The 14,922-nt window shown below is 41.1% G+C and overlaps 1 protein-coding gene across 3 annotated transcripts in view; it reads left to right on the forward strand.

The window, feature by feature from the left end:
- LOC134218525 (myosin heavy chain, non-muscle) overlaps positions 1–11,962 on the forward strand; it is a 189,521-nt gene extending 177,559 nt beyond the window's left edge. For all 3 annotated transcript variants that reach the window (XM_062697635.1, XM_062697637.1, XM_062697636.1), the window contains 8 exons: positions 3,575–3,667; positions 3,735–6,474; positions 6,611–6,915; positions 7,167–7,521; positions 7,587–7,996; positions 8,055–9,116; positions 9,173–9,336; positions 10,695–11,962. In XM_062697635.1, coding sequence (XP_062553619.1) covers positions 3,575–3,667; positions 3,735–6,474; positions 6,611–6,915; positions 7,167–7,521; positions 7,587–7,996; positions 8,055–9,116; positions 9,173–9,336; positions 10,695–10,800 — 5,235 coding nt within the window. In that variant the 3' untranslated portion in view covers positions 10,801–11,962. The remainder of the gene's footprint in view (positions 1–3,574; positions 3,668–3,734; positions 6,475–6,610; positions 6,916–7,166; positions 7,522–7,586; positions 7,997–8,054; positions 9,117–9,172; positions 9,337–10,694) is intronic.
- Positions 11,963–14,922: the final 2,960 nt, after the last annotated feature.

Raw genomic sequence — 14,922 nt, forward strand, 5'->3', positions numbered from 1 at the left:
TTTCTGGCGCAAAATTGCTAAGAAAAAATATCTTCTTATGATTTTCATTCAGTGAATAACTCACTTGAATAGCATGGTAAGATAAATAAAATTAAAAAACGCAGTGCATTTGTTAAATTAAATTTTTTTGAAGGAAATTTATATTTGCTCATTTGGAAGATTAAGTTTATAAAACATATTCGTAGTATGAAAATAGGAAAGGATTAGTTATTAAACATTAGGCCGTTACAAATATTTAATTAACACTTTGTCCTACTGGTCTCGGAAAGGTCAGGGGGGGGGGGGGATAATAAAAAATAAATATTAAAATGAAAAAAATCAAGAAACTCCTCGGATTTGTTAGAGAATGTTTTGAAAATCCTCAAAATTATCTGAATTTTATTTTGTTGCCCCCTCAATATATTATTTTTTGGCAAAAAAAAATCGAGGGGGGGGTAGACAAAATTGTTTTTAAATATTTGTATCGGCCTTATATGGATTCAATATTATTTACTATAAACAAGTGAATACCAGTACATATGCACTATTTTTACTAAGCATGGTAATATTTGCAAAAAGTGTCTTATACGCTTATACATCAGCGTTATTATGTTTATCTGTTTCCATATTTTCGGAAGTAGTTACACTTCTAAGTATAAGATCGACGCGGAAATATAAATATTCAATTTTGAAAAAAATATCTAAAATTATTACTTTGGAGTTGTATTTGTATGAAAGGGCATGAGTTTTTCTGTTCATTGCCGATAAAAACGCCTGCCCGAGTTTGCCCGCATAAACGACGTAAGTGGAAAATACTATAACTCTGCTATTTTTCCGCGATTAATCGCCAAAAATATGTTTTTCTAACTGGATCACCATCACGAATTGTGTATTTTGCTATTTTCCTTGATTTTGAATAATATTAAATAGTAAAAGTGTTAATAAAGTTCAATTTCTGATCAAATTTCATTGTTTGGTCCTTCTTCACAAAATAAGCAAATAAATCTTCACAGCAGGCTCTGGAGTTTTGATTTTTTTTATTGTCTTTGTTAAGGAGACTTTCAGCCCTAGGCTGGCTCGTTTCCGGGAAACGAGTTTTGATTTTGTTAACAAGGTTCATCGAAATTAAGTAAAAAACAGCTTCTCTGAAGAAATCACACTTTAAAAACGCTGTTCGGCCGATTTGGCGTATGGGATTTATATGCGAATATCCCTAAAAGTTGTGAATATTGGCCAAAATGTCTGCATTAATGTATATTGAAACTTCGCTGAAGACACCCCACCCATGGTCCATTTCATCATTTCAATGACTGAGAGGTTTTTTTCATGTTTGGAAAACGGCAGCCCCAGTGTACGACGGGCGGCTTTTCTTTCTTGTGGACTGCATCATGATTATGATGTAATTAAAGAAATGATCCCAGCTTGCACAGCCTTGACTGAAATGGCTTCCAGCGATCCACGCGCAGGCGCATCTTGACCATCGGCTCCCAACTCGTTGCTGGTGGCTCCAGGTGGTGGCATAGCTTTGATAGTCGTTCGACTTAATGCCCGCTTAACCACGCTTTCTGCTCCGTTCAGATAAGTAGACAAGTTTCTGCAGCGCCACGACGTCAAAGTTGCGGAGATATGAACCATGTTCCAAGCCAAACAGACACACATGACGATATCACTTTAGTTCAGGTCTTGATAACTCTGATTAGTTGATGGTTTTTCTAGGATCAAATACTGCCCATCTAACTAGAATGCTGTTTCGTTCGGTCGGCATACGAGAGAAACAAGCAGTAAGATTGGTTTCCCTAATTGTACCGTTGACCCCGGAGTTCGTTTTAGTTTGGACTAGATCAGAAACATCAGATCCTAATTACCTTCTCATTGTGTTTTTTTTCACGTTGCCCCAGTATATAGGGGTTAGACAAAAAGATTGAGATAGGTAAAAATAAGTCGAAATTCAAATCAGCATAACTTTGCGTATAATAATCCGATTTCTATAAAACCAGGACCATCAGAAGCGGACACTCTTCTAGTATACTGTCCCCCTGCAAAACCTGAGATTGGTCCTTGGCCACCGGAAATGTTCCGGGTTTTCCGAGGATATGTCCAAGATGCATTTTTTCCACTGCTTGTCATTTTATGTGACGTTAATTTTTATCATGTTTTATGCTTTCTCCGAAAACTAGAATTAATATGCCGCCCAATGGTGGCTGTAGATCGAGAATCCATCCAAACTACACAGAGATACGGCCATTTCCGTAAAAACGGTACCGGGAACATGATGAAATGATAACAGATCGGAATAATGCAAATATGAGTATCTGACTTCATGGATTTGCGAGACGATGATTACAGAAACATTTCCAGACTGATAGTGTCCACTGCCACCCTTATAGCAGGTTCCATGGACTTTCCAGGAGGGGCCGGTTTTGGCACCATCTGAAACCATGCATATATGGGTGTCAAAATTCATGTTTTTCCAAGACGATTAATATAGGATCTTTATTAGAGATATATTTTGAGGACTGTAAGACTCTTTGGCCAATTTGTAACAGGTTCCGGAAGTTCTGCGAAAGTGACATTTGTTCAGGGTGTATGGCCAATCCCGTATCGTTTTCACGAAAATGGTCATATCTTTGCGTATACCTAACGAATTATCGATCTGCAGCCAGCATTGATCAGCATATTAGTTCTAGTTTCTGGGGAAAACATGAAACATGATGCGAGCAAACGTAATATAAAATGACAAGCAGCAGAAAAAATGGATTTTTAACATACCCTCGGAACACCACCGGTGGCCAAGGGCCAATCAAAGGATTCGCATCGGGCCATTATACTAGAAGAGTTTCCGCGTCCGAGGGTCCCAGTTTGATCAAAATCGGATCATTCTACGCAAAGTTTTGCTGATTTGAACTTCGACTTTGAACTGAACTTTGCCTATCTCAACCTTTTTGTCTAACCCCTGTATATCTATCTTGAAGGAAAGGGGTTGAAAACCACATAAAACATAATTATTGTACGGACCGTAAGTGACATCAATATTAACAAGGTTCAAATACAAAAAGGTATTCAGATTACCGGAGGTCGATGGTATTTCACATTTTCGAAAAAGTTTGAGCAGCCTACAGCAGATTTAAAAGCGCTATCGGTGCTTAAACGATACGAATCAGTTTGATCGGAAAACAATATTTTCCACGTAGGAGTTAATCGTCGTTGCAGTAATTAGGCTTGTCGACAATGTTTGAGGATGAAACATGTAAGACGGCTCTCCAGCTCTTCAACCATCTTTAAACGTACTCGTGTGGCGTTTATACATTATTCGATTATATATAATATAGATTAGATTAACCCTGTAATAAATATCGAAACAGCATGGAATGGACCATAATGAACATTTCTTTTGCCTTACATATAACCATTAAATGCATGTTTTAATTATTAACACATACCTACTGCTGATAGAACAGACTTCTTTAACTGGAATGTCGATTTATCATTTTTCTTCAATTCGTAACATTATCTGCAATAAACAATGAATCTTCCATTAGCAATTTTACTAAAAATTGTCTTTTAATCCATAAAAAAATCATATCCGATCTTATAGGGAGAACTAGAACAGCAACTCCTACAAGCCAATCCTATATTGGAAGCCTTCGGTAATGCCAAAACCGTGAAAAACGACAACTCGTCACGATTCGTGAGTACATCCAAACAACTCCATAAATGCGTCAATAACTTTTTTAACCATAATTTCAATTCACCAGGGAAAATTCATCCGGATAAACTTTGATGCCTCCGGGTACATCTCCGGTGCCAACATCGAGACGTACTTGCTCGAGAAGTCCCGTGCCATTCGCCAAGCGAAAGATGAACGTACATTCCACATTTTCTACCAGCTGCTGGCCGGAGCGTCGCCCGAACAGCGCGACAAGTTCATCCTGGATGACATCAAAACCTACCCGTTCCTGTCGAATGGAAGCCTACCGGTACCCGGCGTCGATGACCACATAGAGTTCCAGGCCACGGTCAAGAGCATGAACATCATGGGCATGACCGAGGAAGACTTCAACTCGATATTCCGCATCGTCAGTGCGGTGCTGCTGTTCGGTTCGATGAAGTTCAAACAGGAACGCAGCTCCGATCAGGCCACCCTGCCGGACAACACGGTCGCACAAAAGATCGCCCACCTGTTGGGTCTGAGCGTCACGGACATGACCAAGGCTTTCCTGACGCCCCGGATCAAGGTTGGCAGGGATTTCGTCACCAAGGCACAAACCAAGGAGCAGGTCGAGTTCGCCGTGGAAGCCATTGCGAAGGCGTGCTACGAAAAAATGTTCAAGTGGCTGGTCAACCGAATCAACCGATCACTGGATCGAACCAAGCGCCAAGGTGCCTCGTTCATCGGTATTCTGGATATGGCCGGTTTCGAAATCTTCGACTTGAACTCATTCGAACAGCTGTGTATTAATTACACGAACGAAAAGCTGCAGCAACTGTTCAACCATACAATGTTTATCCTAGAGCAGGAGGAATATCAACGTGAAGGTATCGAATGGAAATTCATCGATTTCGGACTGGATCTGCAACCAACGATAGACTTGATCGACAAGCCGGGCGGTATCATGGCTCTGTTGGATGAAGAGTGCTGGTTCCCGAAAGCTACAGACAAGACTTTTGTAGAAAAACTGGCCACCGCCCACACAATGCATCCTAAATTTATGAAAACCGATTTCCGCGGTGTGGCCGATTTCGCCGTCGTGCATTACGCCGGAAAAGTCGACTATTCCGCCACCAAGTGGTTGATGAAGAACATGGATCCTCTTAACGAGAACATTGTTTCTCTACTGCAAGGCTCACAGGATCCGTTCGTGGTCCAGATCTGGAAGGATGCCGAAATTGTCGGAATGGCCCAGCAGGCTCTTACCGACACCCAGTTCGGAGCCCGTACTCGCAAAGGTATGTTCCGCACAGTGTCCCATCTGTACAAGGAACAGCTGGCCAAGTTGATGGACACGCTTCGCAACACCAACCCGAACTTTGTCCGTTGTATCATTCCGAATCACGAGAAACGTGCTGGCAAAATCGACGCTCCTCTAGTACTGGATCAGTTACGGTGCAATGGTGTCCTGGAAGGTATCCGTATTTGTCGTCAAGGTTTTCCGAATCGCATTCCGTTCCAAGAGTTCCGGCAGCGGTACGAACTTCTCACGCCAAACGTTATCCCGAAAGGTTTTATGGACGGTAAGAGGGCTTGCGAGCAGATGATCAAAGCCCTCGAGCTGGACAATAATCTTTATCGCATCGGCCAATCTAAAATCTTCTTCCGAGCGGGAGTACTGGCACATCTGGAGGAAGAACGTGATTACAAGATCACCGATTTGATTGTCAACTTCCAGGCATACTGCCGCGGATTCCTGGCTCGTCGCAATTATCAGAAGCGATTGCAGCAACTCAATGCCATACGAATTATTCAGCGAAACTGCGCTGCCTACCTCAAACTACGCAACTGGCAATGGTGGCGATTGTACACCAAGGTGAAACCACTTTTGGAAGTTACCAAGCAGGAGGAAAAGTTGGTTCAAAAGGAAGATGAACTTCGACAAATTCGAGACAAACTGGATAATCTGTCCAGGAACTCACAGGAATATGAAAAGAAGTTCCAGCAAGCGATAGAAGAGAAGACCCACTTGGCGGAGCAGTTACAAGCTGAGATTGAGTTGTGCGCCGAAGCAGAAGAGGGACGTGCTCGGTTAGCGGCTCGCAAGCAAGAGTTGGAAGAGTTGATGCAAGATTTGGAAGCTCGCATCGAAGAGGAGGAAGAACGTGTTAACGCCTTGTCGAGTGAAAAGAAGAAACTTCAGATCAACATCCAGGATCTAGAAGAGCAGCTGGAGGAGGAGGAAGCTGCTCGTCAGAAACTGCAGCTTGAGAAAGTTCAGTTGGATGCAAAATTGAAGAAAATGGAAGAAGATGTGGCCTTAACAGACGATCAGAACACAAAGCTTCAAAAGGAGAAAAAGATTCTCGAAGAACGTGCCAACGATTTGTCTCAGACGCTTGCTGAGGAGGAAGAAAAAGCCAAACATCTGGCGAAACTGAAGGCGAAGCACGAATCGACGATTGCTGAACTGGAGGAACGTTTGCTAAAAGATCATCAACACCGCCAGGAATCGGATCGTTCCAAGCGGAAGGTTGAAACCGAAGTGGCGGACCTGAAGGAACAGATCAATGAACGTCGCGTACAAATCGAGGAGATGCAACAGCAGTTGGTCAAGCGTGAAGAGGAGCTCGCTCAGACACTGGTGAGGATTGATGAGGAGTCGGCCTCAAAGGCAGCTGCCCAGAAAGCCCAGCGTGAACTGGAATCACAGCTGGCTGAAATCCAGGAAGATTTGGAAGCGGAAAAGCTAGCTCGATCCAAGGCGGAAAAGCAGAAGCGTGATCTGAACGAGGAACTCGAAGCCTTGAAGAACGAACTGCTGGACTCGCTGGATACCACTGCTGGTAAGTTTATTGACATGTCGAGGAAGATCTTACAGTTGAGCTAAAATGAACGCATTGGAAAAGATGCAAATAAAATGTTGTACTTACCTTTTACTTAAACCTTTTTGTCAATTTTTAATAAACCTCTGTCTTACAGCTCAACAGGAACTGCGCTCCAAGCGTGAACAGGAGGTGGCCACTTTGAAGAAAACGTTGGAAGATGAAGCCGCCAACCACGAGGGTCATGTATCTGATATGCGACACAAGCATGCCCAGGAGATCTCCTCCATCAACGAGCAGCTGGAAAGTCTCAAAAAGGTCAAGGGCGGCTTGGAGAAGGCCAAACAAACACTGGAAGCGGAGAATGCTGATCTGGCAACGGAACTGCGTAACGTCAATCAATCTCGCCAGGAAAACGATCGCCGTCGCAAACAGGCTGAAACACAAATTGCCGAATTGCAGGTATGTGTGTCATAATTTAGAACGACTGAACAAATTGACTCGGGTATAATTTTCGTATTTTATAAGTTCCGATCCCATCTTTCTCGCATGCAAACAAACAAATCTTCCGTTTCTTAAATCTTAATTTTTGGACTTTTGGGGGTTCAAAGGACGAAGTTGAGTATTTGCACGTACGGTTTCTACTTATTATGCGTCTGTTCGTGGCGAGAAGCCGTTTGCTAGTTGGTCTAATCTGTCTCTTCTTCCACAAGGTTAAACTAGCCGAAGTTGAGCGAACCCGCATGGAACTGCAGGATAAGGTGACAAAACTACAGCAGGAATCAGAGAACATCACCCAACAATTGGACGAGGCCGAATTGAAGGCCTCGGCAGCGATCAAAAGTGCCAGCAACATGGAGAGTCAGCTAACGGAGGCGCAACAAATCCTCGAAGAAGAGACACGCCAAAAGTTGGCGCTGAGTTCGAAGTTGCGACAACTGGAAAGCGAAAAGGAAGCCCTCCAGGAGCAGCTCGAAGAGGATGAGGAAGCCAAGAAGAACTATGAGAAGAAGTTGGCTGAGCTGAATTTCACCATCCAGGAGATGAAGAAACGTTCCGAAGAGGACTGTAAGTATCTTTAGCGTGTTCAACAAAGAAGATTAACTAAACATATTTTATTCAAAATTAAACAGCCGACCTTGCCAAGGAGCTCGAGGAAGCTAAGAAAAAAATGAACAAAGATATCGAGGTACTGCAAAGGCAAATCCTGGAACTGCAAGCCACCAACGATAGACTGGATAAGAGCAAAAAGAAAATCCAATCGGAGTTGGAGGATGCCACTATCGAGTTGGAGACGCAGCGCACTAAGGTGCTAGACCTGGAGAAGAAGCAAAAGAATTTCGACAAAGTCCTCGCCGAAGAGAAGGCCGTTAGTGAGCAGCATGCCCAAGAGCGGGACGCCGCTGAAAGAGAAGCTCGTGAAAAGGAAACCAAGGTGTTGTCTTTGACAAGGGAATTGGATGAAGCGTACGAGAAAATCGATGACCTGGAGACCAAACGCAAGGCACTACAAAACGAACTGGACGAGTTGGCTAATACACAGGTTTGTACATTATTAGGAATTATTTTCTAGCAATGACTAATGATTATTTATAATACAGGGAACAGCTGACAAGAACGTGCACGAGTTGGAGAAGGCCAAACGAGCGCTTGAGAGTCAACTGGCGGAATTGAAGGCACAGAACGAAGAACTCGAAGATGACCTGCAACTCACGGAGGATGCCAAGCTGCGATTGGAAGTCAACATGCAAGCTTTGCGGGCGCAGTTCGAACGGGATGTGCAAGCCAAGGAGGAGCAATCTGAAGAGAAGCGGCGTGGTCTGGTTAAGGCACTTCGCGACTTAGAAGCCGAACTGGATGAAGAACGAAAACAGCGGGCGGCTGCCGTGGCAGCTAAAAAGAAACTCGAAGGTGACTTGAAGGATATTGAGGCCACCCTAGAGATGAACAACAAGGTCAAGGAAGATGCTCTCAAACAAGCGAAGAAATTGCAAGCTCAGGTTAAGGATGCTATCCGGGACGCCGAGGAAGCTAAGGCCGCTAAGGAGGAGTTAGCAGCCGTTAGTAAGGAAGCCGAGCGAAAGGCGAAGGCGCTAGAAGCCGAAGTAATGCAGCTTTCGGAAGACTTTGCCAGTTCAGAACGAGCAAGAAGGGCGGCCGAAGCCGAAAGAGATGAACTACTGGAAGAGATCAACTCCAACTCCAACAAGGGCTCCCTGATGATCGACGAGAAGCGACGGTTAGAAGCACGAATTGCTGCTCTGGAAGAAGAACTGGAGGAGGAACAATCCAACGCTGAACTGTTGGTCGACCGCAACCGTAAGGCACAGATTACCATCGAACAACTCACCACCGAGCTGGCGGCGGAGAAGTCCAACTCGCAGAAGTTCGAAAACGTCAAGACTGGCCTGGAGCGACAGAACAAGGAACTGAAGGCCAAGCTATCCGAACTGGAAACCGCCCAACGCACCAAGGTGAAAGCTGCCATGGCCAGTCTGGAGGCCAAGATTGCCAACCTCGAGGAGCAGCTAGAGAACGAAACCAAGGAACGGCTCGGTGGGCAGAAGGCGAACCGCAAGCTGGAGAAGAAGATCAAGGAGCTGACGATGAACATCGAAGACGAAAGGCGACATGCCGACCAGTACAAGGAACAGATCGAGAAGGTAAGTTGTTTTGTGAGCATTTTGAGAACCAAATTGATAAATTTTGTAATCCTCAGATGAACAATCGTATGAAGATCCTGAAGCGAAATCTCGACGAAGCGGAAGAAGAAATCCAGAAGGAGAAGACACAGAAACGCAAGGCCCAGCGAGAGTACGAGGACATGCTTGAGAGTCATGAAGCGCTCACGAGAGAGGTGAACTCGCTGAAAACTAAGCTGAGGTAAATTTTCTTTTGCCACATTCTGAAACCAAATCTACAAGTATCCTAAATGTATCTTTTCACTTTCTCAAACTGAAAAATTGTGCAGTGCAAAGTGAAATTCCACAAGAGCTTCCTTTCGTTGGTAAAGGGAGTAATATCGCCATCAACCCTTCTGTATTATCTTGAGTAAAACAAATGGAACGATTGTTCCAAAAATTCTACGTTTAGTGAGCTGTAAATCTATGTTGTTCCTTAGAGTAAATGATAGGTTTATTGTTAGATGTCCTAAAACAGCTTTGAATAAGGCTCGAAAGGTAATTCAGTAAGCCCTGTTCCAAGGTTCGAGTGTGCATTGTTGACCTGTCGCCCGGCTTGTCCTTTATCAGAATAACCGTGATACATACCTCTCTATGCACGATAAACTCCATGACCACGTGTGGTTTTGAAAACTAAACCCTGTTTTTGAAATATGTTGTCCATTAACCATACTTCTTTAGATAGGTGAACTAATCCAATGCATGTCACCCCATTTCCAAATGTTTTGAAAAGTTAGATTCACACTTTATGAATTACTCAAACCTTAACTCATTATTCTAGCAGCAATTTTATCAGATTGATTTATTCGCTGTGAGCACTCTCCAATGAGATTTTTAAAGGAAAATGTTGAAGAAATGAAATCATTTAAAAATTCACAAAAAAAAGTAAAAAAAAAAGAATTTTGTTGATTAAGAGAACATTAGATTATTTTTTAAATAAGTAAAGTTTTCAAAGTTTGTTTCTGTAACTGTTGTGGAAAATTTTGTGAAAATTTTTGGAAGGTCGTGAGATTTATAATTTTACAAATATTGCCCTCCGCTCGCTTTGAAATCCACTTTTAATAAACATTCTTCTTGTCTACCGTATCCGAACGGAACTATCAAAGCTATATACAAAGTATACTGTCGCCACTAATTCTATCATGAACATAGTACGTCTATGTTTGGAGGATGATATTAGCAATTCCATAACATTGGAAAATTTCTTAATTTGAAATTTGCTAAATGTATTGAAAAGAACTCAATCGCATTCGATATTTCTGTTGTATCTTTTTGAGCTATTTCGTAAGTTTTATGAAATTATGTAAGATTTTCTTCAAGCGTCCATTTTCAGTTTACCAAAGGTTTTTATTGGCTTATTGATTCTTTTCAAGAAACCCTCCCACATGTACCTATTACTATTTTAAAATGTTATCAATTGTTTGCTGTTTGCTTTTGTTTTATTCCATAGATTGTTGTAAAATAGATCCCACTTTACAATAACTAACTGAGTGCGCAATGCATCTGCGGTCATGATTCCAAAAATATTCTTATAACATAAATGTTTCCTCTAACTTCTAGACGTGGTGGCCTTGGAGTGAGTTCGTCCCGGCTCACGACACCGAAACGCGAGAACGATTCCATGGTTCAGGATGAGTCGCTCGACGGCGAGGACAACAGCAACTGACGACTGCCGAGTACGTCTTCCAAGTATCTTTCCAACTTTTACTAACCCATGGGAGGGAGGGAAAAGCGGGGGGAGTCTGATGGATAGAGCAGCAGGAAACAGCAGAACCGAGATTGGGAGCGAATGAGAGCGCGTGTCGATTTTTTTTACTACCTGTGGAAATAAAATTGCGAATGTGCGACGGTTTAGCGATGCAAACACCCATCATTCTTTGTTGTATTAAATATTTGGATAAAATCTTACCGTGATGGGCCATTGTCTGTATGGCCTAACTTTTGCATGTATTTAGGAGAAAGTTTATCGAAATAGCAACCAACGGGGAATCGATCCAGATACCCGTCCGGTGAGAAGAGTAGAGGTGATGCAGATAAATGAAAACGTATTTAGCGAATAAGTAATCAACATTTTCCTAAATCAAAACCAGCAAACGAGTAAGAATGCAACTTAGAGAACTTCATAAAAATACCATTTCATAAAACCTACCATTAGAGCGACAATGTATTACGATCGGAAAAGGAAAATCAATCATTTTAGACAGAAAATATTAACACAAATAGCGAGCAGCATAATGGAAACGAATGATGGGATACATTTTTACACAAAATCAGTATGTTTTATGCTTTCATAAAAAACGGGGAGAAAAAAGAGAAACGAATCAACATTAACAATTGAACCGATGAGCATTTAAAAAAAACACGTTTATATATGTTACGAAAATTTATTGTTTTTAATTATTATTATTAAAATAATTAATGCCTTTTTTCATTGCTATTATTTGTCGTCGTCATTAAGTTTCCCGCAAGATATTTCCTCTGTTTCTAAACCTTTTTTTTTCATTTGCTAGCATGGACAAGATTTACTTATTATTGAAACGCAACGCAACATACAAACACACAGATACGGCCAGGCACGACATAATTCCATTTTCTGTAGCACACAAAAACTTGGTCTGTTTTTAAAAAGGATATGAATTACGGTAAATACACATTACAAGTCGTAATTCACGCAGGAAAAAAAAGTTTCAAAAAATCAACAGATAGAAACACACTGTATCTGCCTAAGCAATGATCGCTTTTTATATTAATTAACAAGAAACGTCTCTAGTTGAAACAGAAAAAAAAATCCGTTAAATAATAATAATAAAAAAAATATTGCTATTGAACATTTGGGGTGTTTGTGAGGTTTTATTTCATTGATGACAAAACTATAAAAGCTATGCCCAGCACCGCCCAGGGTGGCCAGCGATTCCAGCAATTTATTTAGCCTATCTGCGTTGGAGCGGGATCAGTACAAAAGGCCGAATCACAAAAGGCCGAACCATAGAAGGCCGAATCACAAAAGGCCGAAAATGTTCTAGCATACCACAAAAGGCCGAAAACCCATAAGGCCGAACCACGAAAGGCCGAATGATACAAAAGGCCGAATCTCAAAAGGCCGAATAACACAAAAGGCCGAATCATTACAAAAGTTTCAATCTTCCAACCAAGAGAACTTGGAATACTCAAAAATCAACGTTTACTTTTATTATGCTGCCCCATAAAGAAAAACTTGTCCACGTGTTTTGCAGCTACTAGCGGCGATTTAATCAATCTTATTCAGTTGAGGTATTAACGTCAGTTGAACGTCGAAGTTCAATCTTTCAATTGAAAGAAGTTGTGTGACGGTGTTTACAGAGTCAATTCTAATCCTTATATATTGCATAATAAATCAATATTCATTGCAGTAATGAAAGGATTAACATAACTGAACACTGTATACATATAAATATTAGCACTTTAAAGTGCTGATTCAGTAAACTAATGATCATCAGTAGTATTGAGAAAAGTCAAATTCCCAAATCTAATGCAAGGGCCCGAGTTAAAATCTACCGGATCATAGCTTACAGAATCGAATCTCCGATTCGCATAAATGAAGGAGTTGTGCGCTTCATGACGCATGGTTGTGCCAATAATGCGCACTACTCACGATCTAATTGCGACATCAGAAGCTAAACAAAATCAACTTTTCCAATTATTACGTTTTTAACTAAAAGCTGTATAACTCACTGTAACGCGGTGTTCTCAATTGTATTTAATTTTCTCCTAATTTAAGAGAAACTGACTTGGTAAGAAATCAGAAAATAATCCGAATAATCTAAATTATATTAAGTATTTGTATAAAAAAAGTCCGAATGAACTCGGCAGACCAACAAAGTGGACCGGAGCGAGCGCGCGCTTGCTCCGGTCCACTTTGTTGGTCTGCCGAGTTCATTCGGCCTTTTGTGATTCGGCCTTATGTGGTTTCGGCCTTTTGTGATTCGGCCTTTTGTGGTTTCGGCCTTTTGTGCATTCGGCCTTTTTTGCTTTCGGCCTTTTGTGGTTTCGGCCTTTTGTGCATTCGGCCTTTTTTGCTTTCGGCCTTTTGTAATTCGGCCATTCGTGATTCGGCCTTTCGTAGTAGACCCGGGCCATTTGACATGTACCTATATTAAAAAAAAAACAAGGTGAACGCGTGCTTTACAAGAGTCATCTGTTTTATTACCTTATTCCAACCCCCCCACAACTTGACATTTGGCCTTAGTTTCGCGTACCCACTTCCATATCGCAGATGGCGCTTCGAAACATAAACAATGGGTCATCCTACACTGCCGCCACACTTTTCCTCCGTAGAATCCATGTTTTTTTGTTTCGTCATTTGTTGTCAACAAACAACGGACAGGAGCATCATATGGAAAGTGTGAATTGGTAATTGCAATTAATGAAAAGATTCTGAACAAAACTTCCAATGTTTTAAATGTTGAAATTTGTCGCTTTGGAAAACGTAATTTGTTTTATATATCGCCCATTTAAAAATATATCGCCCATTTTAAAAAGTTGAATCTAAGAAGTTAAATTTATTAGCTGTATAAATGATTATTCTTTATCATACAGCTTCATAACTTGATTATCATAAAATGATAAGATGTGAGAACAAAGGAACTTGCGGTTGATTTGATACTATCATCATGATTAGGTAGTTTCTTTTTAAAACACACATCATGCTTCACATTTGGATCAGAATAAAACGTGGTTATTTTCTTAACAAAGGATAGTTTTGTAGAGTATTCAAATCGATGTGCCATTTTTAATAAATAAATAACCACCACAGTTTATTTTCCCTGCGCGTAATGATGTACAAGTTCAACGGGTTTGTTAACTGCAGAAAATCGTGGGTGCATATTCTTAAATTAACCCTCGGTACGATAATTTCAACTGCATCATCTTTTTCCGTGAGGGAAGTCGAGAAACTTTCCAACCCTAAATTTCATATTAGGATAGCCTAACTCCTCGGGAATTTGGTTCGCGATTATTTTCCCGCGTGCTTTACGTATTATGCGATGTTGGGCACGAATTATTCGAAATTGAGCACGAATAATCACAATCCCGGCCCTATTTAAAATACACGGGACGCGGGGACCAAAATCCGGCGGAAAGTTTTTCCAAGGTGTAAGGTTACTTTTACCTCAAAGAAAGCCTCTCGTTAGTCCGGCTAATTCAGATTTTTCCAGAATAAAAAGTACAAACACTCATTTAAATATATTATCTTGTCTGTTTTCAAATGGCTGTGGGTTTATTTTGGTTCATTTGTATGGATTTGACAATCGGATTAACTAGATAAAAATTTCGTGGGGGTTTACTATAAATAAAAAATTAAAAGGATGAATGACCCCTTTTGCCTTAGATTTTTAAAAGCTATTTTCAAAAACGACATCTCTTTTCTCCTCTGTATTTCCAGTCCAGTTCACCCATTAATACTTCACAGAACAAAAGTTGTTTCGAAAAATCCAGCAACAAACCACGTTGTAGTTACATCTATATTTTTAAGCACCCAGCCCCGTAGTGCTTGAGTATATACGAGCCTATACCAAAATAACTAATGAGTAATGCAATTGTGTTATTAACAATAATAAAAAAAATAATATTAGGTTTATCTTTAACCTTTTATGCCATAATCGAAAAATGTTCCCGATATAAGTAAGTTTGACAGAACCACCTGAACCAATTTTTCGGGGTACATTGACAATGTACTGGAGACGTCAAGTTGCTCACGGGTTGCCTTATTCAAACCACAAGCGGGTTTGAAGGAGTTATTTTACAATTTCGA

Source organism: Armigeres subalbatus, chromosome 2, assembly GCF_024139115.2.
Source record: "Armigeres subalbatus isolate Guangzhou_Male chromosome 2, GZ_Asu_2, whole genome shotgun sequence".
Classification (NCBI taxonomy): domain Eukaryota; kingdom Metazoa; phylum Arthropoda; class Insecta; order Diptera; family Culicidae; genus Armigeres; species Armigeres subalbatus.